At 43.4% G+C, this 25,849-nt stretch overlaps 2 protein-coding genes across 3 annotated transcripts in view; both read right to left on the bottom strand.

Annotated features, from left to right (window-relative positions):
* MRPS6 (mitochondrial ribosomal protein S6) overlaps positions 1-24,507 on the bottom strand; it is a 47,015-nt gene extending 22,508 nt beyond the window's left edge. Inside the window, exon 1 of one of the 2 annotated variants that reach the window (XM_055703294.1) lies at positions 24,372-24,507. In XM_055703294.1, coding sequence (XP_055559269.1) covers positions 24,372-24,416 — 45 coding nt within the window. In that variant the 5' untranslated portion in view covers positions 24,417-24,507. The remainder of the gene's footprint in view (positions 1-24,371) is intronic. The other variant, XM_055703295.1, reaches the window with a different exon arrangement.
* Positions 1,587-24,513, bottom strand: SLC5A3 (solute carrier family 5 member 3). The gene is made up of 2 exons (XM_055703293.1): positions 24,372-24,513; positions 1,587-10,364 (listed from the first exon to the last, which is right to left on the bottom strand). Exon 2 carries the CDS (start codon positions 10,060-10,062, stop codon positions 7,921-7,923), a length of 2,142 nt encoding a protein of 713 aa, XP_055559268.1. The 5' UTR covers positions 10,063-10,364; positions 24,372-24,513; the 3' UTR covers positions 1,587-7,920.
* Positions 24,514-25,849: the final 1,336 nt, after the last annotated feature.

The following is a 25,849-nucleotide window of genomic DNA, read 5'->3' as shown; positions in this document are numbered from 1 at the left end:
TCAGAGCCAGCACGCAAAGAGTACACATTACCAGCACCTCCTTGGGTTTTTCCAGTGAACCCTCAAAATAAATGCTGCTGTGGCATTTACTGAATGTGCCCGCAACTTGCCTGGGCCGGGACTCCACACCCAGAGAAACATTAAGCCTCAGACATCAGTAAATTGGGGATCAGAGTCTTTGCTAATACAAATCAAACCAGCTGGTGATGAAGAGGCTTCTTGAACCTCTTTTAAAATCAATGAAATGGAAAGCTGCGCACCGAATAATCACCTAATAAATTAGATAACCAATTAATTAACAACAGCTAACTAATGAAAACACAGGAGTCCCACTCCCTCCTAGAAATCACAATGCTAAACCAAGCCTGCAGGCAGGAAACACTTTGTTTATTTTTCATCCCAAATTCAAAGCCTCCTCCAAAAACGTTCTTTTATCCATTCCTTCAACAGACTGCCGCTTTCACTTTTCTTTTACAACACAGCAGCAAAAGAAGAGAATACCTAGAATAACTTTGATGAATGCAGTACTTCCTCTGCAGATGAAAACCTGGGTTTAGCATCTTTCTCACAGTTTTACCCAGCATCCCATTCCTAAAATAGTATGTTAATCCCCAACCCACGAGTGATTAAACACCAGGCCTGGCCACCTCCTTGTTGAACCATCATCACTGGACAACAAAGAAGTCACGATTCACACCACACTTCCCCTGGCTGTTAGTTCCAATATGTCCTTACGGGGGACACTGACAAGGCGGAAGGCTCACATTTGGTCTCTGCTTACAGAACTGTGTTGATGTTTTAATCTTTTTCAAATAAAAGTTGTGGAAAGGTATCCTTCCCTCCCCAAAGGCAACTATTTAAGTACTGACTACCACAAGCTGTCACTGCTTCCTACAAGGGAGGAGACAGCATCACATGCATCATTCTTAGAGCATGATTGCTGGCACAGGCTCCTTGGAGGACTTAGGCACCAGGAATGATTTCTAGATAAACACAAGACAGACACCGAGGCATCCAAGCTGGGGCAGTCCCAGTGGGATAGCAAAACACAACTGGAGCCACTTAAGGACACTCCATAATCAAGTAAGAAGGCGCCTGTCCCACTCAAGAATTGGTTAAGCAGCAGCTGAACAAGGCATTTAAAGAACAAAAAAAAAAGTTAGTAATTTTGCATGATATCCAACACAGCCGCTCCGTTAAATGAGGGTTCACCCATATTTTGTTTTGCATGCAGGCTGCTGCTCTGCAGGGTGCTTCAGGCGTTCAGCCTTGCCTTGCTTCAGGCCATAGAAAGAGCAGCCCAGGCCACCCCAGCCCCACCTCCCCACAACATGAGGTGGGCTGAAGGTTCTGCAGTCAAACTCTCCACCCATATTTTGGATCCTTAAGTTCTTGCAGTTCTAAGAATCTGCTTTGGTTTGTTTCCTCTAACCAAACACCCACACCCTGCTTGAAGAGGTCTGCCTTGTAACAACAGGAAAAAAATTGAGAGGTATCTTTGTATAGAGGGATGCAAGGCTTACTACAAGGAAGAATATGTATGACACTTATAGACAAGTTCTCCAAAGTAGCTTCACAAATATCTGTTCTGTTGTTGTTTGTTGGGTTTTTTCTCTATTTTTATTGAAACTTTGTACAGAAGTTTTAAACATTTCCATACAATACTTTTAGACAGGACAAAATGCCATGGTAAAGGAATGTAAACTGCAAGAAACACAGTCTGAAGTATCCAAATACTCTCTAATAAGAGTTTTAGTTTGAAGACTAATGCAGTAGGCAAAATAATATGCATACAGTATACAAAGAACAGTATACACAGGGCCAGCAATGCTAACTATGAAAATTTTGCATCAGATTTACTTCAAAGGTTTATAGCAATATGATGATTCTATACACTAGACCAAAATTAATTTATCATACATCGTTTCTATGACAAAAAGCTTGTCATTAAGGACAGTAGCAACTTACAATATAATTAAGCTGTATTAATCTCATTAACACTTCTAAATCTATATTCCTACTACAGTAATTTTTTTCAGTATATTGTCTTATAAGATCTTAACAGACCTTTAAATAACACTTTACCAAAAGAGACCTGGATCCTTTATAGTGATCTTATCTACATGCCCATTTGGCTTATTTCAAAAAAACAAGGGACAAGCAAAAAGGCAAGTTTCAAATGCTATATGATATCATTTGGTTTTGGTCTGAAATGTATTTTAGTTGAATAGTTAAAAAAAACAAACAACAAAAAACCCAAAAAGGCAGTTCATTAACTGGTATTTTATATAAAATCTGCAGAAAAAATACAACAGCAACAAAAACCAAAAATACTTCACAGATATCTAAAAAAACATATCAGAGATACAAGGTAAAGCAGCATCACTTTGACACTGTGCTTTAAAAATAAGATGATGAATGAAGAGACTGCCCTAGTGATATTAGAAAATTTGCTTTCTTCTTGAAGAAGACTACTAACATTTTGCACAGCAACTATTTTTATAACCACCTCATTTAAAAACGTGTATTTATAGACACAGAGAATTGTCATATCATTACCATTTTTGCTCAAAGTGTCTGACTTTACACAGTGAAACTGATAATGCTAAGTGTCACCAGATGTCACTATACCATGAATTCAATATTAGAACAGAAGTGAAGCAAATGCCTTTAAACCAACACCATAAAAGAAATAATAGAAAGTGTTTTGTAAACAAAACAAACCACTTTGCAAAACAAGAGAGTTCAGAGATCTCACAGTGAAATCAGAATCCTAATTATATATGTTTACATTCTAGGACTACTCTTTACCTTAGGCCAATTAAAGCACATTAAACCATTTAATTATATACAAACATTTTCTTAAAAAAAATTTTGTAAAACATTGCACACAAGTCTGCTTTTTAACATCACATAACAAGGTTAGTTTTATTTTCAAAACAATTACGTTTAAGGGCACAGAACATACAGAATACCAAATTAACAGATGAGTATTTTTGCTTTGCTATACATGCTAAATCCAAAGATTTCCTCAAGAAAGCTAGAGCTTAGAAACTCCAACTTCTTCCATGTATCCTGTTCTCTGAAAGGGAGCATCTCCCAACACCTCCTTTATCTTAGGATTTAAAAAAATATATATATAAAAAAAATAAAGCTGTATGTTTTAAAGTTGTAAGCTTTAAGTGCTCGTGCAGAGACCCTTTGATGGCTCTGCCCGCTTCACTGTAACCTTGTGATAAATCCTCTTCACTACTCAGTTACAGTACTCTCATGACTTACATCAGAAGTCTCATGCTGGCCCTTCTGGGATTAAGGTGGAAAGGGGAACACAGAAGTGGAGAAGTATAAAATACACAAGCGGTATACTGAAGGCCATTTTAGTTTCTTACAATCTCTCACCGTTTCCTTTCAGGTATTACTAAAACCCAACAGGAAAAAAAAAATTCACAAAAATAACAAAAAAAATCCCTAAAGTTTGGCAGAGAATAGCATCAAATCAGTCATTAAAAAAAAAATTAAATAAGAATAGTCTCCCAGAATGTACTACTAAGCTCCCAAGAAGCCTTTTTTTGTTGTTGTTGGGTTTTTGGGGGGGGTGTTTGTTTTGTGGTTTGTTTTTTTTTAAATAAAAGGCTTCAAATAAATTTCTGGGAGAAAATTCAAATATCTTAACAGAAAAATAAGTTAAGGGAAATAGAAAAAAAAGTGTCATTCCAAAATAAGTTTTTCCAAGAGTGCCATTCTAAGCTCAAGGCAATAAATAAACTAATCTCTGCAAGACAGAAGCGCTCATCCTCCTGGATCTACCCCTGCATGACTAGCCAGTCCCACTGAGGAAGCAGTAGCCAGGCATTAAGATTTATGCAACTGATTGTCCTTATGGGAGACCCTTTGTAGTTTTGCTGGACAGAAAAGTTGGTGTTTAAACCAAAATGTATTAACCTGGGTTAACACCTCTTCCACAAAGATCATGATCAGCAGATTAGCAAAGGCATGTTTACACTATAAAAAAAAAAATCCTCAAGCAACTTCTTACACTAAGGTCCATTACACTAGGCAAGGTACTTGCTCACCAATATAGACAGTTTGCTTGAAGCCTTTTTTTTTTCCCCTCAAATGAAGGCCTTTTATTAAGTGGTTATACACAGCAAAGAACAACAGCAATTTTTATGACCTCTAAGACATGAAAACAGCATATGACTGAAGAGGCTGGCATTCGGCAGAGAGTAGCATAGAAATACACTTTTAAACAACTGAAAAGAAAAATAACTTGCTTAAAAGCTTCTTCAAAATAACAGGTCCAAAGATAGGGGGGATGCAAGGTATTACTTTATTCAGATCCTGACTGAAACAGAACAAGGTCTTAAAAAGATTAGTCAGGATGAGTTTGGTACAATGCTCTGGGTGATGCTCTGTGTTGAGAAAGGAACGGACTACGAATAATTAGAAAAGATAAGGTGGGCACCTGAAGGAGATAAGGAAACCATAAGTCAGGAAATCGTTGAACGAAGAAAGTTGAAAGGTTTACTCCACCTAGATCCCACCTATTATGAACAGAATGATCAGATGTCAAAATCAAATGAATATATTGTAAAGATGTTGTAACCTCTCATGAAAACTGTATAAATTACCTGACTTTTCACTGAAAAGTTGGGAGCTAGTCTGTCCAGTGCAAACCGGCTAGATCCCCAACGTTGCATGAAATAATGACCTTTGCTGCTTAAAGACAAAAATAGTCTCTGAGCAGTTACTCTGTGCCGTTTTGGCATCATGACTGACTGCCAATTACACTAATTAATGCAGCAACTTGTTAGTTTAGCAGAAGTGGGAATACATTAGCTGGGAGATGTAGTATCTCAGATTCAATAGTCAAAGGCTGCACTGCACATTTGTGAAGGATTGTGACTCCCTACCACAGTAAAGGAAAATTTCACTATGGATGTACTGGAGTTATACTTAACAGGATTCAAGCATCCTATTTATTAACTCTTTAAACAGTGTTCTCTTTAAAATATCAAATTACTTGGGTGGAAGAGAGGAGGAAGATCAAGCTGGAAAAGCTATTATAAGCAAATCACTCTTCAGGTGGCAATAAAAGCCATGCCTTCAGCTTCACAACCATGTAAGGCACCCTGGGAAAAAAGCAAGCACAGATGAAGCAATGGCAGCCAAGCCAAGCAAAAGGGTCCCTGAGCTAACCTGGCTTCACAGGTTAGGAGGCAATGCATTTAATATTGGTCCAGAAAAATCCAAGTACCCGTCACCGATAGAAAAATGTGTCAAGTTACTAAGGGACAGTGCCTGGTACAAGAGTCTCTCTTTCCCTGTGCCAAGTTAAGCATGTTAACCAAATCCCAGCCTTTTCAAGAAGATATTGTTGGACTGAGACTATCATTACCCTCCACAAGTTGTTATTTTTCATCCCACCAAGATCAAATTTTGTACTAAATTGTTTTTATGCAGGATAAACTAATCAACTATGTTTTACACCTTTCTTACAGTACTGACCTTCCCAACTAAGCCCACTAATGAAATAACTTGAGATGCCATTAATGTATTTCACATACTACAATTTTACCATTAAGAAGTATTCAAAATGGTTTTTCTGATCAAAGCCAACCACACAAACAGTAAGAAGATGTGTCTTGTCACACCGTTACTAACATCAAGACTCCAGTACAGTAAATCTTCTCTTCTACATATATTGTAACACTGTTCCTACACTTATTTCCAGTTAAAGAGCAGTCTACTTTCCAGGAGCAACAACTAAAAGTGGAGAAAGGTGGGGCATCTCAGCCTCTGTTTAAAGTCTTGGAATGAATGGGATTTAACTGGCTTAAAAATGACATCAAAACAAAAACCCCCACAAAAATGGTAAAAAGTTATTTTTTCTGAAAATATGCATTATACATCACACTACTAAAAGCTATTTGGACGGCCTGCCATTTATGGCACCATTGTACTGGAAAGCAAACCTCCTCCAGCAGTCAAAGGCAGGATTAACCCAAGTTTCATTTCTACAGAACTACTTCACCCATAGGAATTGTTTCTTGTTGGTGGGCCAAGGAAACATTGTTGGACCCCTGAATCGATGCTGCTGAACTGTCAGCATGGTCCCTCAGACAGTTTTTGGCCTAGCCAGTTCACACTCTCTCAAACAAGTCCCAAGACGAGCTCAGGAACAAAGACAACTGGAGGGATTATTTTCACATGGAAAGCCTGGATGTGACCATTCTGTCCTGGAGGATAAAGGAGTTTAATACTGTAAGTGCATCCACACACTGCCAGCTGCCCTCTGTGTCCAAAAGCAGGTGAGCACCCACGATGGCAACACATTCTCCTGCTTTACCAAGGGGGAAGCGGACCAAGCTCTGCAACCTTTCCGTCTGCTAAGCTCCATCAAGCTGCTGGAATGTCCTCCATACCCAGAAACTGTTCATCCCTGTCTGTGGCATCCATCCTTCAGGAGAAAGGAACCTCAGGATCTCGAGGCCTACTGATCATCTATGAACACCTGGGAAAAGTTTAACTTTTTTCAAAGAATCATAAAGGCAGACCTCAATTGCCAACACAGATTATGACTGCACGTGCTCCTTATCTCCTGACACAAAACCCCTCAGTAGTCATTCCGTAAGGGAAAAAAAAAAAAAAAAAAAGTTTGACAGGGTGAAAGGGGAAGTGGGAGAAGACATGAGGCAAAAGGACTCTGGAGAATAAGGACCACTTCCACTTCTTTCCCCTCTTGCCCTTACTCTTGTCTTCCCACTTGTTTTTCTAGCCTTACAGGCTCAGTATGCAGCAACGGTAGGGCTGCAGAGTATTTCTTTCTAGACATACACAGCAGAGGCAGAGTTATTTTTCAGTGTGCTTACCAAAGTGAAGACATTAGAAGTCTCACACTTTTTCCCCCCATGATGGAACCTATGTACAATTTTTTCTCTAGAAGAGGCTAACCCTAATTATAGTCTAAAGTTTTGCAGACTGAAAAAGCTGAATAGGTACTCTTCTATTTCAATATAGTACAAAACCCAAATAAAAAGCATTCCTTTTTTTTCTTTTCTCCCCATCTCCTCCATTGCCAGTCTTATCACCTCCAGAGTTTTGGTTTGGTTTTTGGGTTTGGAATTTTTTTTGGTTAGTTTTTGTTTGTGTTTTTTTAAATACAGCAACTTTTCAGTAATGGAATTTACAGTGGATAGAAGTCAAAAGGCAAATTTTCTTAGGTAAAAAAAAAGCTCTAACAGCTATCATGTTTTAAGTGCTAAAGATGAGACAAAATATCTTCCTGTTGTTGACGTAAGAAAAATGAAAAACTGGAAAAAAAAACAACAAAACAAACCTAGAAGCAGTGAGCAAAATTAAAAAGTGCCGAATTGGCAAAAGTAATACAGCTATGTTACAAAGAACAACTGCACAGCAATACGCATCACAGCCCTACATTTAAAAAAAAAATAATATTTTGACACAGTTTTAATCATTTAGATTTTACACACTGGTAAATGATTACTTGTTAGCATCACCTTAATGCTGACTGAGCTCTGTAACCGCCTGACTTCAAACACAGCCACCTGCCTGCCTTTGGTATATTTATACATGCATACATGGAAAAACAAAAGGTTAGTACTGCAAGTGGAGGAAGCGGGGGGGGGGGGGGGAGGACAAAAGGGAAAAGAAAAAGACATCACATGACACATTCTGCTTTCAGGAGAGATAGGACAACATGTCTCAAATGGTCTCTACGTAGGCTAGAGTTGATTTGATCTTACAATTATAGCGTAAACAATGCCTCAGTTGCAGTTACTGTTATTTGAAAAGAAAAAAAAAACAACAAATAACCAAAAATGCAAAACAAACAAAATCTCCAGAGACCTGTATCAACTTCTGTATGTTTAGCCATACCCTTAAAAGTTCACTACTCACTCACAAAGAGAAATAGACAAACATGAATATTCCAAGCGAACAGACACAGACCAGTCCAGTATTTAGTAATAGTTTAACTTTTGGAGTCTCTTCCAGCATTTGTAAACAAACAGTCTCTTCCTCCATCTCCCGAAGAGCTCTCTTGTTCATGTTTTTACTTTTAAAGCCACAGAACCAATCTATGAATTTCAAATGTCTGTCTCTATCATCAGTCTCTTCCTCGTGCTTTTTCTCCCCCATCAAAGCTGCTTGTCCATTTGAGTAACAATCAACTGGTGTCTCAACTTCAGAGTGACTCACAGAAATCACTGGGTTGCTGTCATCTCTGCAAGTAACCAGAAGATTGATATCCTCTGGCTTAATATTTTTAATATTTTCTTCTGATTTGCCATTTGGAATGATGTGGTTAGCGTTTTCATTGCACTTCAGGATGCTCTTTTCTTGCACTTTGTACAGCTCCCCCTTTGCAGCATTCTCTTTCACATTCCTGTTTTTCACTGCCCAGAAAGTGGTCGTCCGAACCTGCTCCTTCGTAGGTGGAGGCGTGAGAAGGCTTACTACAAAGGTCACAATGCCAGTGATCCAGAACAGAGCTGTTGCAACATACATGTAATGGATATTTTTGATAAAGCTTGGCCTAGTATCCGGCTGGTTACACTCCGGAGCACGATAGATAAATGCCAGTATCAACCGTATCGCTCCAAGAACAAACCCGGCCATTCCACCATAGAAAGCCCCCTGCTCATTGCAACGCTTCCAAAAGATACCCATAAGAAACAGAGCAGCCACCGGTGGGGTCAAGTAGTCCGCTACCTCTTGAATATAAAGGTACATCTGACCACCTTGCATTTCTACAATTATCGGCACCCAGGCAATGCTTATAACCACCATGAATGCAACAAAGACTCTTCCTACAATCATCAGTTCTCTAGACGTCGCGCTCTTCCGAATGAGTTTGTAGACATCAAGTGTGAATATGGTGCTAGCACTGTTGAATATGGAGTCCAAGTCACTCATTAGTGCAGCAATCATCACAGCCATCATCAGTCCCCGCAGACCAACTGGCACCAGTTTCATCACCAAACGTGGATAGGCTATGTTAGAGCATCCAGCTCTGCTCCCGCAGACTTGAAAACAGTGTTCCGGATTAATGCAAGCGATATCATCTGCAAACAGTATTCGTGAAATCATCCCTGGGACAACTATAATAAACATTGGCAGCAACTTTAAGAAGCCTGCCATCAGAGTGGATCCTTTGGCATGAGCAATGTTTTTTGCAGCTAAAACTCTCTGAACTATGACTTGATCGGCACACCAGTACCACACAGAAGCTGGTGTCTGTCCCAACAGAAATCCAGGCCAGGGAATATCTTCATCTGTTGGCTCACGCAACATTTTAAGAGCATCAGGCTTTGGGTTGACATTGCAGGAATTGGTATTGGAAATGTTGTAGGTTAACAAGATAGACGTAACATTTGGTGACGCTAACATGTACCTTCTTTTAACTTCTTCAAACCCACCAACCTCCGTAATACTTATGATCATAAGTGTGAGGGCACCAATAATCATAAGCAAAGCTTGAAGGGTGTCTGTATAGATGACAGCCACAAGACCTCCAGTCACAGTCAACAGTGCAGTCATTCCAATAAGGAGGATAACTGACAAATAGAGGTTCCAACCTAGCGATTCTTGAATAAAAAGTGCCCCTGAATACAAGTCAACTGAGAGTTTGGTGAAGATATAAAGAATTAGAGACAATGCTGCAAAATATATTTGAATTCTATGCCCTCCAAAACGCTTGGACAAGTATTCAGGCATGGTGTACACTCCCGACCGGATGTAGACTGGAACGAAGACCCATCCTAAAAGCTGCAAAAGCATTAAGGCGTTGAATTCCCATGCACCTACTGCAAATCCACTCGCCGCTCCAGATCCTGCGAGCCCAATGAAATGTTCACTTCCAATATTGCTCACAAACAAAGATGCACCAATAGCCACCCAGGTCATAGAACGCCCTGCCAAAAAGTAGCCACTTACGGTGCTCCGATTGTATTTCCACATGGCAAAAAAACCTATGCACATTACAAGCACGAAGTACAGTGCCACAATGGCAATGTCTGCTGTTTCCAAAGAAGCCCTCATTTCTGTAAACAAAATGACTTCGCACAGCTGACGTCCACTTCTCGCCCCCCAGCAAACGTCTGTTAAGCAACACGTGAACCAGTTAACATATATCAACACTGTGGATCAAATTCTTTGTCCCTTGGTTTGCTGTCCTGATGCTGGTGGTTGTGGCACATTTACTTTCTCCGCTTCTCAAATGGAAATTTGGAACTTAGCACGCACTTTTAATCCACATTCCACAAGAGCATCAGCCTTAACTCAGTTGATGTAGGAGAAATTCTTAGTTGCAGCTAAGTTTAGTGAGGCCTACTGTACCAACCCTGCAAGGCAGCAAAGACAAAAGACAAAGATTGAATTAGAGAAGAATTTCATGAAGTAATGAGAAAAAATTTGAAGTCTAGTAAAACAATGACTGAACACCACAGATTTTTTTCCCCCTTATATTTCCTGCTGCATTTATGCAAACCGTAACACACATAATTATTCGTAGAACTAAGTAGTAATGCCTTTTACAAATCAACTTTAATGTTTACAAGTACCTTAAGAGACGCAGCAATTCTGCAGTATTAAATGACCCCAATTCCCCAGACCAAGGTAAGGAACAGACATTTTATTTTTCTTTACTTTAGAATCGCCCAAGTCTGCTTCAAGACACTAAACAAGCCTTCCTCTATCAAGCGATCTAGGGGGGGACAATGGGGATGGCGACCAGAACACAAAAAACAACCACTAAGGAGCATTACTAGCACCGCACCCCACAAATCTTGATAGATTCTGGCATCACGTGCATGCACTTGAGACACCAGCTGGCTGCTAGAGCTAAAAATCAAAATGAAGTCACAATGCTGTCAAAAAACAACATAAATTTAAGATCAGCTGGAAAAATCAATGTTATTCCACAGGTTTTAGGTGAGTTTGCACCTGCCTGGGGTACAGATAATCACAGGGTTACATTTTGCTCTGGAAGTCCTTCATACATATCCCATGTAATCCAACTGAAAAAAAAAAAAAAGTCCCATTCAAGCAAGTGACAAAAGCAAAGCTACACCTGACATCTGACTACATCTGATACTCTAAAGAATATTTCTGTCTGCAGTGTGCTTTTTGATACCCACACCCGCATGGTTTCAGGATTTTTTGGGAGCACCCTAGACACAGGAGGGAGAACCAGATGGATTTTGGTAGCAGTTACAGTTGCCAGCACCATCTATCTGCATCCAAGCATGAAGAGGATCACTAACATCAGAGACCCAAGGTTTTGAAGGCAAAGCATACCCTGCCTCTCCATTCCTCAAGCCCCAATCACACCCAATTCTATCAAAGCATGTCAGGAAACAGGTACTCATTTAGGCAAGCAGGACTGAAGCACTCAGAGTAGAGGGAAGGGGATAATAAAAAGACTGCTAGCAGACAACCAGACAGGTGGGAAAGGAAGGGGGTCTGAAGGGCTGCACACTGGGGCTCCTACCTCTGCCACATAGACAGGATGCCTCTATCTCCTATTTATGTTTTGGGAGGTATCATTTACCAATACCCATCTGAAACCTTTCAATGGATTTAGAGGGTGCTGGACAAAGTTCGACTTCCTACACCGAATGTACACAGCAAAGGAAGAGAAGACCAAACCAAAGAATCTGTTTAGTCTAGTCTAATGATCAGAACACAAATCTTTAGTATTCAAGATTATTACAGAAAAGTAGGGAACGGGGTCTGCCTCCATTCCTCTATCCCACCCACCAGTAAAGGTAATGTAGGCACACACCAAAAAAACAAAACAAAACAAACAAACCCAAACAAAAAACCACCAACAAAAAACCTTGTTGAACCTCTTTTGTGACCATAAGGTCTACCAGCCTTAGAAATTGTACAAGCATCAGTTTCAGGCACTCCCACTTCATTTGCAGAAGTGCTCTGGCACTATGCTGAAACTCACATTTCCCTAGTAATTCATCTATGATTAGTACAAACACCCAGATAACGTATTCTAGTATTTGGGTGGGTTTTTGTTTAGCATTCCTGTAGCTTATTCATTTTGTTTTAAAAAAAGAATAAAAACATTAAAAATTCTCAGATAGACAATAATAAAAACTATAGTTGAGGTTGAAAAAAATCACACACTCCCTCCCCTCTGCCTTACTTTGTGCATTACTGAAGGCAGCAACAGTGCTGATATAAAAAAAAAAGTGCACTTCTCCAAGGCAAATGTATTTTTAACATAGCTTACAGCAAACCACAACTTCAGCCTTCAGGAGAAATTCACAATCATGTTATTTGTACAAGCTGGCTGTTTTTCAAGAGTAGTTCAGAATCAAAAAAGATAATAAGGGTTCCCCACCACCACCACAAACCCACATGAGAATACAGATATTCATTCTGCTGGAGTTACAGCCAATAATGAGAGACTACGGAGACATGGCACAAAATGGACTGATTACAGTAGTGTGCTAAATTTATCATGCTCATAAGCCTCAAACCACAGATGTATTTTAAATTCTTCCACAGAAGAATTCACATTTATTCCCACCCACAAATGCAGCAGTAGTTAAATAGTCTATTAGTGTAATCCAACACAGAATTATAAACACTTCCAACCATATGATGCCAGATACAGGTATAATGTACTATTCTTAGTTTTAAGCACTTTTGAGCAACACTTCAGTGTTGTTGCATCTTTTACTATATTCGGTTATATTTTCAAATGCAACTACATTATAATGTTTATACCAAAACTATAAATATTGTAATGAAAGGGTAAGAAGCGATTTTACTCAGACACAGAAGAAAAAACCGCTACACAGAATATTAGAATAACGTGCAAGCTAAAGAAATAGTAATAACTGATATTATCCCCTCTTTTATTACTGAAAATGTTCAGACTTGAACTTCAGTTCACATCCCACCATCTTCCCTGTAGGTTAATCAATGACCTGGCAAACTATACTAGACAGTAATATCTATGAATCACACAAAAAAAATATTCTTAAAACTACATCTAGTTGATACAAGGGGTACCCAGCTCATAGCACAACTGTTACAAGCACATTCAAGCACTCTGAAAAGTGCAAGTATTAGACAGCTTCTCTTGAATAAATCATGACATTTCCCAATAAGGATACTTGCAAAACTACAGTGGGCTCAGCCTAACCAAAATAAACAATACATTAAGTTTCTTGAGCATTTTCCACTGGAAGGTACAGCCAGATGATGCATTTGAAATAACCAGTCTACAGAGACCCTAATCATCACTTTTGTAATCAACATCTGAATTTTGCGGGGTTTAGCTCTCTTTAGCAGGAAGGTGGAAAGCTTTCAGTAGCTGCTACAAATTTGCTGCACTGTTACTAAATTACTGTACTAAAGTAGCTTCTTGTACCAGTTTCTTATTAGACCTAATTCTAAAATAACCCTGGAACTTTTTTTCATTACGAAAATGAGATTCGTCCCTCTGAACTTTCAGCAAGTTATGACCTCAAGTCTTAAGAAGGACTTTTGAGATGCCCCATGTGAGTTTAATCTCAAGTTATTAGAACAGCATACATTGTGGCACTGAGAAAAAAAAAAAAAAGACAGAAAGACAGCACTGCTGCCAAGGACTGAAGTTTTTTTTTTCCCTAAGGCTGTTTTCTGGCTGGATCATATCAAAGACACAAAATGATGTGCTTCCCTCTTGTCTGAAGATAGAGGGCTACAGCTTTGGTGAAACAATGCATATGTCGCTCCAACAGGCAGCCTGTCCTTTAAGAAAAAAAAAAAAAAAAAAAGTCAAGCAATTCCCTGAAGAGATATTAGCTAATGTGAAGCAGATTTAGGGTGGGATTTTTAGGAGAAATTTTTATGATTGTTTTAAAGGAAAACTTTCTCCACAGTGCTTTTCTAATAAGATGTGTCTTTTAATATGCCAGAATCAAACTGCTCCAGCCCTAAAGCAACTATTTGTTTTCTGCTCAACCTATTTCTCTTCTTAGCAGATGGGAAGTTTCTCAGTTGACTTCCCTTTTCTCTTAAAGAGTCAGTCCCAATGACCATTGCTTTAAGGGTTAGTCTGGGGATGCAAACACCCACATACGACACAGGAATGTCCACTGCTATCATCTGTTAGCAAATTAAGAACATACTTAACTTTTTTCACAGTAGTTTTGAGGCTCTTTCTTAGAAAGAACATTTTTCTTCATCTTCTTCAAGCAGGGGCACGTTAACTCATACCAATAGCATTTTACCTACTCAACAACTCACTTGCATGGAAGGAGTATACCCAGATTGTCAGGCTCAACAGATACATGCAAATATTAACAATAGCTCTCCCAAGGGGGGGAAAAAAAAGAATGAAAAAAAAGAATAAGAGTCTTATGCCTTGAGCAGGCCTGTACCACATCCAGCTCCTCAAGTGTGTTGTCTGGCCTGCTCACACTGCAGGCTACCTGCTACGGACATGCAAGTTCCTACCCGTCCACTTCTCCACAGTAAAAACAAGGTTGTCTGAGGCAGCCCGTCTCTCAGGGGGAAAAACATAGGAAAAAGCTTTGTTCCATTTATTGCAGCACTCTAGAACACAAAAAAAAAAAGGAGCACAATTGTCCTTCATGGAGTAACTGATACACACCAACTTACTCTTACGTAGTACATGCCCTTGAGAAAGGAGGGGCTAGCCCTGCCAGCTGCTGAGAGCCCTAAACATCCAGGACCACAGTTTCAGGACCTTCCCTTGTAAACCAGGACCTGGAGCAGAGAGGCCAAGCAGGAAACCCACCTGAGACAAACCGGTTATGTTGTAGGAAGCAGGAAAGCTCAGAGGCAGAAGTTGGCCTGTAGCATCTAATAAATAACTTAAGATCTGGACTGGCATTCCCAGCAGCTCAACAGTCTGGAGTAGAAGAAGAGTACCACATTTCCAAGTGAGCTGACCCAGCAGCAACCTGACTAACCTGTTTGCCACACATGCTCTGCTGCCCCAAAGTGGTACTGCGTCAATACATCTGCTGGCCTTGAAGAACACAAGTGCCACAGAGACAACTCTATAAACCATCACTACCGTAAAGGTCCAATTTGAGGTGCAATGTTCAAGTCAGTCACTCAAAGGAGTTGTTACGAACACTTTTTTTTTTTTGTCTGGGGTTTCAGGAATCGCTCCAGTTCTGGTCTTCATTTTACTGCAGCATCAGAAAGAGAAGCTTGCTCCAGAACACAGTCTTCTCGATTCTTTTCTAAAGGACTGCTGAAGGAGACATGAGAGAAATAAGTAACCTCGCAGCATGCAGTTCAGCAGCAGAAAAAGAACTACACTGCATTTCCCAGTTGGAAATGTAATGCTACTGTGAACTATTACAGAAGCAAACTGGAGTACTTTAGGCCAACTGAAGCCGAAGGGCACTGTGACTGACAGTGTTAGAGTAATAAATCAATTAGTTGTTTTTGTTTTTAACCATTCTTCCCACCCCCCCATCCCAAGTGTATAGACCTATTTAGGTCTCCCACCAAGTCAGAAATTAAGAAGGGGGGGGGGGGGGGGGGGGGGAGGAGAGAAGGCAGAAGAAAGAGGATGCAGCTCTAGCAGAGTCCTTATTCAGTACTCCATAAAAACAGAAGCTCCAGTACCGTTAATTGCAAAGGGAGAGGAGGGTGGCTTGTTTTCTGAAACCAGTATCACTAGCAGTGCCTCAGCAAGCCACTTCATACCACTGCCTGTGGCATTCACATTTGGATGGTTTCTCTCCCCATGAGTCAGTCCCCAGCACTGTCAGGAACAGTGGATTTATTGGCTTCTACTTCTTCAGAAACTCCAAACACCTACAAGGGGGTGGGGTGGGGTGTTAAGCTGGGGACAGAAGAAAGGAGATAGAAGGTTCCTTTTTATTTGTTAAAATACATACCATAAAGAAAGACTATCTTCTCCACACCTACCTAGACATACTGTAGTCACCTTACTTGGGTCTTAAGCTGATGGACTTTCTTAAGTTTAACTTGGACTACTAGTTTAAAGAAAACATGTATGCAAGTACTTCCTTTTCCCCTTGTCTGCCCAAAAAATTGGCTTATGTTTACACAGGTGACAGGTGTTATCTGGGTTCTCTGAAGAGAGCAGAAGGTTCAGCTGCTGCTCAGCACTGCTGAGGAACTGGGCTACTCTTCCCTGGCAAATAAGCCAAATCATTCACGCCTCTGCCATAACTCAAGCAGATGACTACCAGAGGCTTAGATGCTCAAATATGGGTTGTCACTATATGCAGCTCCATCCCTCAGCAAGGAAAACACGCTTTTCTTTGCAACTGCAGACACAATGACATTCTTCCTTTTACACAGGAACTGGAAACAGAAGAGGACAGAGGATACTGAGGAGGCAAGTGGTCAACAGTTACTAAAGAGCACAAGAGGGCAACAGGGAAAGAAGCCATTTTAATGCAGATGGGAGGGGGTGTCTCCTCCAGGAGATGGTAAAAAGTAGAAAATTTTGGTATTATGCAGCACCAGGCCGAATTTTCCCTGCCAGGTAAGTGTGTCAAGACATCAGCTAACATACTAAGTTGGAAACTGCAGAGGGACACTTAGCCCGAAGACTCAAATTCCTTTTTGTGGCAACCTAAAGGTGAGAAGCGCAAACATATTCACTGTCACTGATAAGTACTATTCACCTAGTTTGATGAAGTACTTCATCACTAAGAGCAACAGCAAGAGAATGGGTAAAACAAGCATAAATAGGCAAGTATTTGATATCTGTAGAGGATCTGGGAGCACATAATCAAGTTTTCTGGACAGGGAAGTCAAACTTTACCACCCTGTTAGAAGCACACCATCAGGAAATTTTGTAAAATCTCTACTGCTGCCAAAGATGACCTTTTCTTTAGCTGCAAGGTACAAAAATGTGATCCAGTTAGTGATTATCACCATTCAGCAGTAACTGATGTAACTGGCATACTCCACTCCTAGCCTAGAAAAACATGCTGGTTCACCCAGTTTTAAGAGGATCTTGGCTAGGAGAGTACAGACTTCAGAAATTACTTGGGAAATAACAAAGGAGTAGCAGAAGCATTAGTCACATGCAACCGGACAAAATACTACGAATAACTTCTTCCTAGAATTTCTAGGGAGAATAAAACAAATTAAAACCAGACTCATTTTAGCTAATTTAGGACTTCCTCAAGTATCCAACACATTTATGGCTGCCCACACCTTTACAAAAACATAAAGCATCACAAGTTTTATTGAAAGGCAAGACAGAAGTTTCAGGGACATACATAATCCTAGAATTTAAGTTCAAGGCCCTCTAAGCTTCCTGCTCTGCAGTGTGCTCTTACAAGATTTCTAATTCTTCTTGGGGATTTTTAAGACTCCAAAACAAGGCTTAAATAAAGTTATCTTGGTTATAAAACAACTAGCTAGTCTACATCAAGTTTTGTAATGACCTTTATTAAAAGCTACCAAACATTGATTTTTCTAGTAGTCTCAAACACATCAACTCCACTGAACACATTCCCCTTCTGCATCCATGCTCTGCATGTACCTTTGTTTTTAATTATTATTCCTTAAATATTTGCATAACTGAAGCACAAGGACTGGCTTACAAGTGGACAAACTAGGACTAAAAAAAGATGCAAGAAATAGAACAATAGTTCCTGTGTAGTTCCTCACAATCCTGTTTCTAGGGTTTGTGACCTTTCCTTTACTCCATCTGCTTCTTTCCCTTCCCCCTCCCCTCACCAGGGGTGATGCGTTTTCTTTAGTATCTCATTTCCAGCACCGCTATTTGCAGTAGTGCTCCCACAGCACAGGTCCTTCATTTACACCGATCTTGCCTTACTTTCCATATTTCTACTTCCCATCTTTCCTGTTCCACTTCTGCATAAAACAGTTATATTTTGTGTATCTGTCCTCCCTTTTATTACCCTACCCCCCTCCCCCTAGCACCTTCTTATCAGCTCTTCTACAGAATGCACACCAGAGATATTCCTGCTGGTCCACTGGGCAGCCAGTTTTGAAAGGAACAGCCTAGTGCCCAGTGGCTCCTGCTGCCCCTGGATAAGCAGCACAGAGGCTGGTATATGCAGCTCTATCAAGCAACTGCTTCCACACAAGCCATACTTGATGAAGTACTTAGTCACTAACAGCAACAGCAAGAGAATGGGTAAAACAAGCATAAATAGGCAAGTATTGATATCTGTAGAGGATCTGGGAGCACATAATCAAGTTTTCTGGACAGGGAAGTCAAACTTTACCACCCTGTTAGAAGCACACCATCAGAAATTTTGTAAAATCTCTTCTGTAACAGATGTAAAATCTCTTACTGTCAGACTTGTAGCAGAGGAGGTCTGGGCAGCTGTGGCTCAAATAATTACAGCAGCCTGCTCTGGCTGGAGTCTCACAAAAAGCAAGATAAGTTACGTGATCAATAATCAACAACCACCAACATAATCTTTGGGTGGAAACTGCCAGCGTTATGACCCTGGAACAAGGGAACTGGAGAAAACTACTGAATAAGCACAGAAAGCAAAAGCTCCATCATTAGAAAATATGGTATATATGATATATTAGAAGAAAGAAAACATATACACATGTTCATACTTGAATTAGTTCAACAGCTTATTCTAAGTGATATGATGGACATCTTTTAAAGTGTCAGTTGCTTTTGAGGGTTTTTACAACAATGGAGAGCAATAATTTTATTTTATCAGAATACGTTCTCCCTCCTTCAAACGTTAACAGACAGACAATCTGCCCTTATGAAGTTTATAAGCATCCCCCTGTTCATATACATGATGCATCCACATGTATACATACAGTGAACAAAGGAGGAGAGAGACACAGCCAAGAGAGAAGAGCACATTGCTAAGTAGGTAACGGGGGCAAAGAAAAAGTATTTTAAAGACTAAGCCACCATTCCTGCCCACTTAAGAGGGGCTAGCCAAACCTCACTGAAATCTGCCAGTCCCAGCATGGACACAAGAACCTGCCCACAGCTCAGCCTCAGCACTCAAGGCTTGCAACTCTACAGACTAGGGAACAAGAGTGGCAGAGTTAACCCAGGGCATGCCACTACATACACTCAAGCACACCACTTGATACACTGCGGAAACCTGCATGAACCAAGAGGATTTCAAAGCCTTTACTCTTGACATCAACAGAGCACTCACTTTGGACAACTTTGCCAAATCCACCTAGCTAACAACTATCTGCTATAAAAAGACAAACTATTTTGCAAGAGAGAATAATCCTCTACCTCCCCCCATACCCAAGACAGCCACATATCCCACACCTGGCAGAAACTTAGATGAGGACCACTCTCAAGTCTTAAGATTGAAAAGGGGCAAGCGTCAGCCAAGACTGTATCATTCTCCAATGCTGTCTGTATCTCACACTTCAAAATCAAGTTATTCTTATGGAAATGCTTAAGACAGAAAACAAAAAGCTGACTCCTACAGGACAGTCAGCACGAGATCATGTGGTTTTTCCAGTTTTGGCTTTTAGATCCAGATCTTTGGCCTTCTTTCCAGGACCACCCCCAACACAAGGGTCCTTCCCTGCTATGCATAATACTATGAAGAGGAGCCCGTTTCAGCCTACTAAAAAAGTCAAAGGAAAACAGAGAAAAACATTTCTGTCATTTTAACCTGCTAAGTAGGGGAGCAGGGTGGCAAAGATGTACAATTGAACTGTAAGAACAGGTAGGTTCACCGGAAAGGAAAGGCAATAAATAAAAACAGTATCTGCCTGCTTACTGCCTTCTTCACTCTCTCCCTGCTTCCTCCTAGCAACTAAGATATCAAAAGCCCAATTGCTGCAGCTGCCTACACAGCAATTAAGTGTAATAGTCAAGATGTCAAGCAACACTACTGCCCATTACTTTGGCTTTCCTAAAATAGCTAACAATCTCCACAGCAGGTAGGGAATTTTTGAAACATGGCAACCCACTCCAAAGGCAACAAACAGATGCTGGAGACAAATTATGTTGCATGAACGTGCCAGTCAAACAGAGCCCAGATTCACTACAGTACTACAGAGGTGGGTAGATGGGTCCCCGAATCCAGATATTTGCTGAAATGAGGTGATTAGGTTTTAGACTATGACACGTTTGTCCTTCGTTACACATGAAGTAGGGGAGAAGAGTACGCTGCTAATAAAATACTGACACGCTTCCTCATTTTTAGTGAAATACTCTAACAAAGTATTTGCAAACTGTCCATTCAGTTCAGTTCCAGTTACAAAGTTGTTTTGTTGAAGACAGGTGTCCCAGCTCGCAAGAGTCGAGCAGCAGCAAGAACCGCATGGGAATATCGCCACCTTCTCTGTCTGTCCTAGGCTCCGCCGGCTGCCAGCTCTCCTTGGCGGGTGTCTCACATTGCCGCCCTGCGGTCAGTCTGCAAAACAGCATCAGAGCAATAGGAAGCCATTTCCAGCTCTTCCTTCCCTTTCCCCCCCCACTTCCTTCCCCAGGCTCTCAAGGGACTTTCCGCAGGACGAGGAGGGTAGGGAAGAAGCCTCCCTGAAGACCTCTCCTTTCTCCAGCAAGCGACGACAACTGCTAAATCACTAGCGGGTCACTACCCTTTCCTGCTGAAGGTCCTGCTCTGCCATAACCCCCCTGCTGAAAGCCAGTGGTGACTCCCCTGGGAGAAAGTTGGAAATAATTAGAAACTCATCTTTTGCTACGAATAGTGAAGTTTAGAGCACAAAACTATGTCTTCATTCTGCACCTTCACTACAACTGCAGTTCGTGACTCAGGCTCTTGGGGTTAGCCAAACGTGCTGTTTACATACATCTATCTGTACACTACTGATAAGTCTGCCATCAAACTCCCCAAGCTCACCATACAAATTTTGTTGTTTGCATGTTGGAGGGTTGAAAGCCACACACGAGCAAAATTCATTATTTCCACCCTAAGTTCCAGTTACTTCACTGGCCTCATACTCCAGCCTTCTCCCAAAGCATCTCTTCCACATACTCACACAGAGTAACACAATCCAAGTCCCTCACTGCAGCTACTCTTCAAATATAGCGATACCACAGAGAAGTAGCTTTTGATTATTTTGGGAGTATTTTAGGAGGGTTTATTATTGTTTTCCTGAAAAACACTGACTGGAGCCTCTGCTGATCAAGAACTCCATCCACAGGCAATTTACAAGTGCAGTATCTCTAGTGCATGTCAATCACCTGACCATACCCTACCTACAAAACAGGACAAAGAATGGCTGCTCATCAGAATAAACTCACAAGCTTTTGTGAAAAGTACATGCAGACAACTGGTGACAAAGTTTGAAAGCAAGAGTTTTCCTCCTTACACACACACACACCCCGCAAACTCTTTGGTGCTGCATTTTTAAGACACAAAAGGAAAGCTGAAGAGACTCTGAGGAAGTCTGCCAAGAAGCAAAGGGACATGGGAGCATCAGGCAGGACTGAGGGGTCATGCTTGCCCTGTAACCATGTCAAGGCTAGCTGTGTAGGGAGGAGACCAGCTGCGCAACAGACTCCATGGTTCACGGCAGAAGCCACATGGAAGAAAAAAAATGAGGCGGGATCCCCGGCTTGAACACAACCAGTACTAGGGAGCAAAAGAGTTTAAAGCAACAAAAGTGAATTTGAGGGATTTATTCTGCCTACATCTATGAAAATACCAAGGTAACTATTAAAACTAACTGGGGGGGGGGGAACCCCACAAAATCACAAAGTTTACCTCTGAAGAGAGCCGTGAAAGCCTACTGGCCTGTAGCTCTGAGACGGCTTGTGCTCAAGCTGCCAGGGAGCTCAGAGAAGTTGACAACAGCCCTAAAGCACAAGAAAGCCAGGCAGCAAAGGTCTGCCTTTTTTTTTTTGTTTGTTTGGTTTTGTTTTTCAAGGCAAGGGAGCCGTCAGAGGTGAGGAAGGATGCCACAGACAGCAAGAGAAAAGTCAACACTTGCTCAAGCCTTCACACTAAAGTGGGCACCAGAGCACACAGCCACCACAGAGGGACTGACATCATGGCAGGACAGTGAACACCTGCCCAGGGTAGCTTCCTCAGGAAGCACTAGCGTTAAACAGCAATGTCATTTATTCAGGACTGTATATGATCTCTCAGACTTCTACAGGAAGGAGTTATGCAGTCACCTTATCATTTCAGACTGCTTAATTAACCCCATATTCAGGTGTCCGTCCTTTGACTAATTTAAGTTAGCATTACAGTCAAGATTATGCACTGCTATGGGGGTCACTAGAGCAACCCCTTTGCCAGGATTCAGCAGCACTGTATAGCTTACAACCACTACAGAAATTTTTTTCCAAGTGTTCTCATTACACAAGAAAGGCAGCAGCAGCAAGATACTGGAACACAAAAAAAGCACCTTGATCTGGTGTACTGTCAACAGCAACAACAGCATCTAGAGATAGAATCTAAATTTTAGAGTTACAACAAGGGTACATTAAAAACAGCAGTACACCTGAGCCAAAACTTAAGTGTTTTAACATAAATCACAAAGCTAAAGAACACCTTAATATACATCTATCAGGGAAGAATATACTAGGCAGTCAAACTTCAAAGAGGAAAAGGTTGCAGATGTTAAATCCCGAGTGCATCGATGCTCATTAGAAGCATCTTACAGCTAAAAGCTTATCCCTGCATCTCTGTGTCAGATTCTAGGAACCAAAGATCCTTTCCACCAGACAGCACTCCATGGTATCCTTTCAGAGTAGTCAGTTTATTAGTCTCAGTATTATGTCAGACTTGCTATGCTTTCTGTCCTGCTCTGCATTTACACTGCCCACACAGCATAATGCACCTCCCACATTAACAGCATGTATACAAAAAGCATCTCATCACCTTACCTGTGGCTTATACCCTGATGGGGAGGGGTATGGAAAAAAATAAAATTACCATGTTGACAACCCAAGCCCAAAAGCAGCCAGCATGTTTTGTCAAAGCAAATGCTGCTCCGTGAGGTGGTGCAGCAATGTCACCAGATTTTTCTCTGTTGCTGTATTTCTCCACTAGAGGACTCACCTGAGGTCTACTACAGCTTCTGCAGTTAAGCCAAGTTTAAAAAAAAAAAAAAGCCAACCCTGACATGTGGATGGTACATGTAAAATGAATGGAAATGTACTAGTATGTGTCGCACATGTAATACATGAAGACATGCTCCTATAACCACAAAAGAAACACAGTAATACTATTTAGCTTCCTGCTATTCTATGACAGCTATACATGTTCATTTAAATTACGGTTAAATGCAACAGCAAGCATGTCCACGCTGGGTCAGAGCAGAAGGGTTACAGCCTAGCAGAAGTGCTGCTACATTCCAACACCAGCACTGCATATTAAGCTGGCAAGTAGCAGATAAACAAAGGCTATAGAAGGTACTAGAGAAGGACCAGTATCAGCTATTATTTTCCAAATAAAGGGTCCCATCTACAGAGATGTTTCTGTAGTATTATTACGCACAAGTACACACACACCCCGCACTGATTCAGCTCTTATAAAACAGAAAGAGCATCATATAGCCTCACTTGCTCACGCCACGGCTTATCATCACGCCGCCAAAAAAAAAAAAAAAAAGCGGCAACGGCTAGCAACCCTTCCCGTAGGCAATACGGCGAGCCGTATCAGCAGAGCTCAACTGGTGTTAGCAACGGCGGGGGGGGGGGGGAATAATTCTTGAGACTTCCCCGGCAGAAAGGTTGGCTGGAGAGGCAGGGAGCTGCCATCCCACGAGGGGATGCTTGCCAGAGCGAGTCCTTGCTCTCCCCCATCAAAGCCCACCGCAAGGCCTCCCAGAGGCGACGGGACCCCCAGCGCGGTACCCAGCGCGGCCATGGCAGGTGCTGGGAGTGGGGGGGCGAGCACACGGCCATGGAAAGCGCTGGTGCTGCGGGGGAGGACGGGGGACGTGCCGGCATCGGTGTGCAAAGGCAAGGAAAGGGCTAAGTTCACTGGCACCACGAGGGGCGGGGAAGGCAGATAAGAGAGGGGTAAATGCATCTATTTCGCTAAGCGCGGGATCTGCTTACCTGCGGACCAAAGGGGAGGGGGGAGGGGGGGGACTGCGGCTCTAGGGCAGCAACCAGGCAAACTCGCCAAGAGAGCCGGGGGGAAGCCAGAAAGAGGAAGGGGAGAGAGGGCAGAGGAAGGCACACGGCAGCCTGAACGAAGCACGCTGCGCAGCGCCGCTCCGGAGCGCGGCGGGCCGGGCGGGGAGGGCAGGGTTCGCCCCAGGGGAAGGGGCCGGCCGGGCCGCCCCCCGGGCGCCCGGGGCCGGGCCGTGCGGCTGCGGCGGGGAGGAGGAGGCGGCAGCGAGAGGACGCCGGGGCGGGGGTCTGTCAGGTCCCACCTGGCTCCCTCCCTCCCGTCCTCCCTTCCCTCACTCACCCTCTGCATGGCTTTCAGGATCAAAGCCAGTTCATAGCGGGGCATCTTAGAGCTGGCTGTGGCGGTAGGAGCGGGGACGCGGCGGGGCAGAGGGTGGGGAGGAGGGGGCGGCGGCGATGCCGGAGAGGGGGGGAACCGGAGGAGGAAGGCGCGTCCCCGGCGGCAGGCGGTGCTGGCAGCGGCTCTGCCCGCGCGGCTCCCAGGCTGCACAGACACCCGGGCGGGCGGGCGGGCGGCGCGGCTTAAAGGGCGCCGGCAGCTACGCAGGCTCCGCCGCGCCGCCCCCTGCCCGCGCCAAGCGCCGCCTCCCCCGCGCACACGCCCGCCCGCCGGGGGGCCGCTACCGCCCGCCCGCCCGCGGGCTGCCCCGCCGCCCCGGCCCGGGGGAGAAAGGGGACGGGAGGGGGGGACACTCGCCGCCGGGGAGCGGGCCGAGCCGGGCGGGGCGGGCCGAGCCGCGGCACGGGCGCCGCCTCCCCCCCTGCGGCGGCTCGGGGCCTGCGCCCGCCTTCCCCCTTCCCGCCGCGGCGGCCGTGCCTGCTGCAGGGAGTGGAAATTTCCACTGTGTCCGCCCCCTCGCTCCCCCCTCCGCGCACACACACACCCGAGACCGCACATGGCGGGGGGGGGGAGGACAGCGCCGGCGGCGCGGGGGGCCCCTGCGCCTGGCACCCAGCCAACGGCGCCCACGGCCGCGGCGCAGCGGCCATCGTCCCCACGCACCTGGGTGGGGGAGCTGTGGCGGGCCGGGGCTGCACACGTGGGGCACCGCAGCCCTTCCAGAACCTTCCGCGTCCCGGCGCTTCTGGGTGCCTGTCGCCCGCTGACAGAAGCGCAGGTGGATGGGACCCAGCTGCGTGGCTGGGCGTAGGGGCCAGAGGGGCAGCATGGCTGAGGTAAAGCTGCGTGGCTGGAAGGTGTCTGGCCTCGATGCCCAGGTATTCCCGGCGAGGGAGCTCCTGGGCGAACGTGTCCCAGCCAGCAGTGCTCAGCCCTTGGCATTGTACTTGCACGCAGCCATCAAGGTCAGCGACACAGACACCCCCTGTCAGCAGCACGTCCAGCGCTGGTGTCCAGCTGTGGCTGTGCTGGAAGCCTGCAACCACCTGCACCCAGCAGAGAGGGGCATTTGGAAAGCCTGGTGGTGCATCAGGCTGGTTTGGACAGCATTTCTTCCCTCCACAGCAGAAACGCGTCCCTCCAGGCGTACCCCCTTCCCTCACACTCACACGTACCCCTGAGCACCCAACACATGGGCTGGCTTTAAGGAGAGCAAGCTCGTGCTGAGCTTCTGCCCAAAGTTTTGAAGCCCTCATCACTTGGCCGTGTCAGCTGTCAGAAAAGAAGGAATGAGAGAAGAGAGCCACTGTGTCGTGGCTCAAGGAGAAGCAGGGAAGAAGGCAGATACCGTGATTAAAAAAAAACACGTTAAATATCTATGCAATACCAGCCCCAGCACATCAAGAGAGGCCTCAGCA

Source organism: Falco cherrug, chromosome 2 (genome assembly GCF_023634085.1).
Source record: "Falco cherrug isolate bFalChe1 chromosome 2, bFalChe1.pri, whole genome shotgun sequence".
Classification (NCBI taxonomy): Eukaryota; Metazoa; Chordata; class Aves; order Falconiformes; family Falconidae; genus Falco; species Falco cherrug.
The sequence above is the reverse complement of the archived record's forward strand: the minus strand, read 5'-3'. Positions and strand labels throughout refer to the sequence as shown.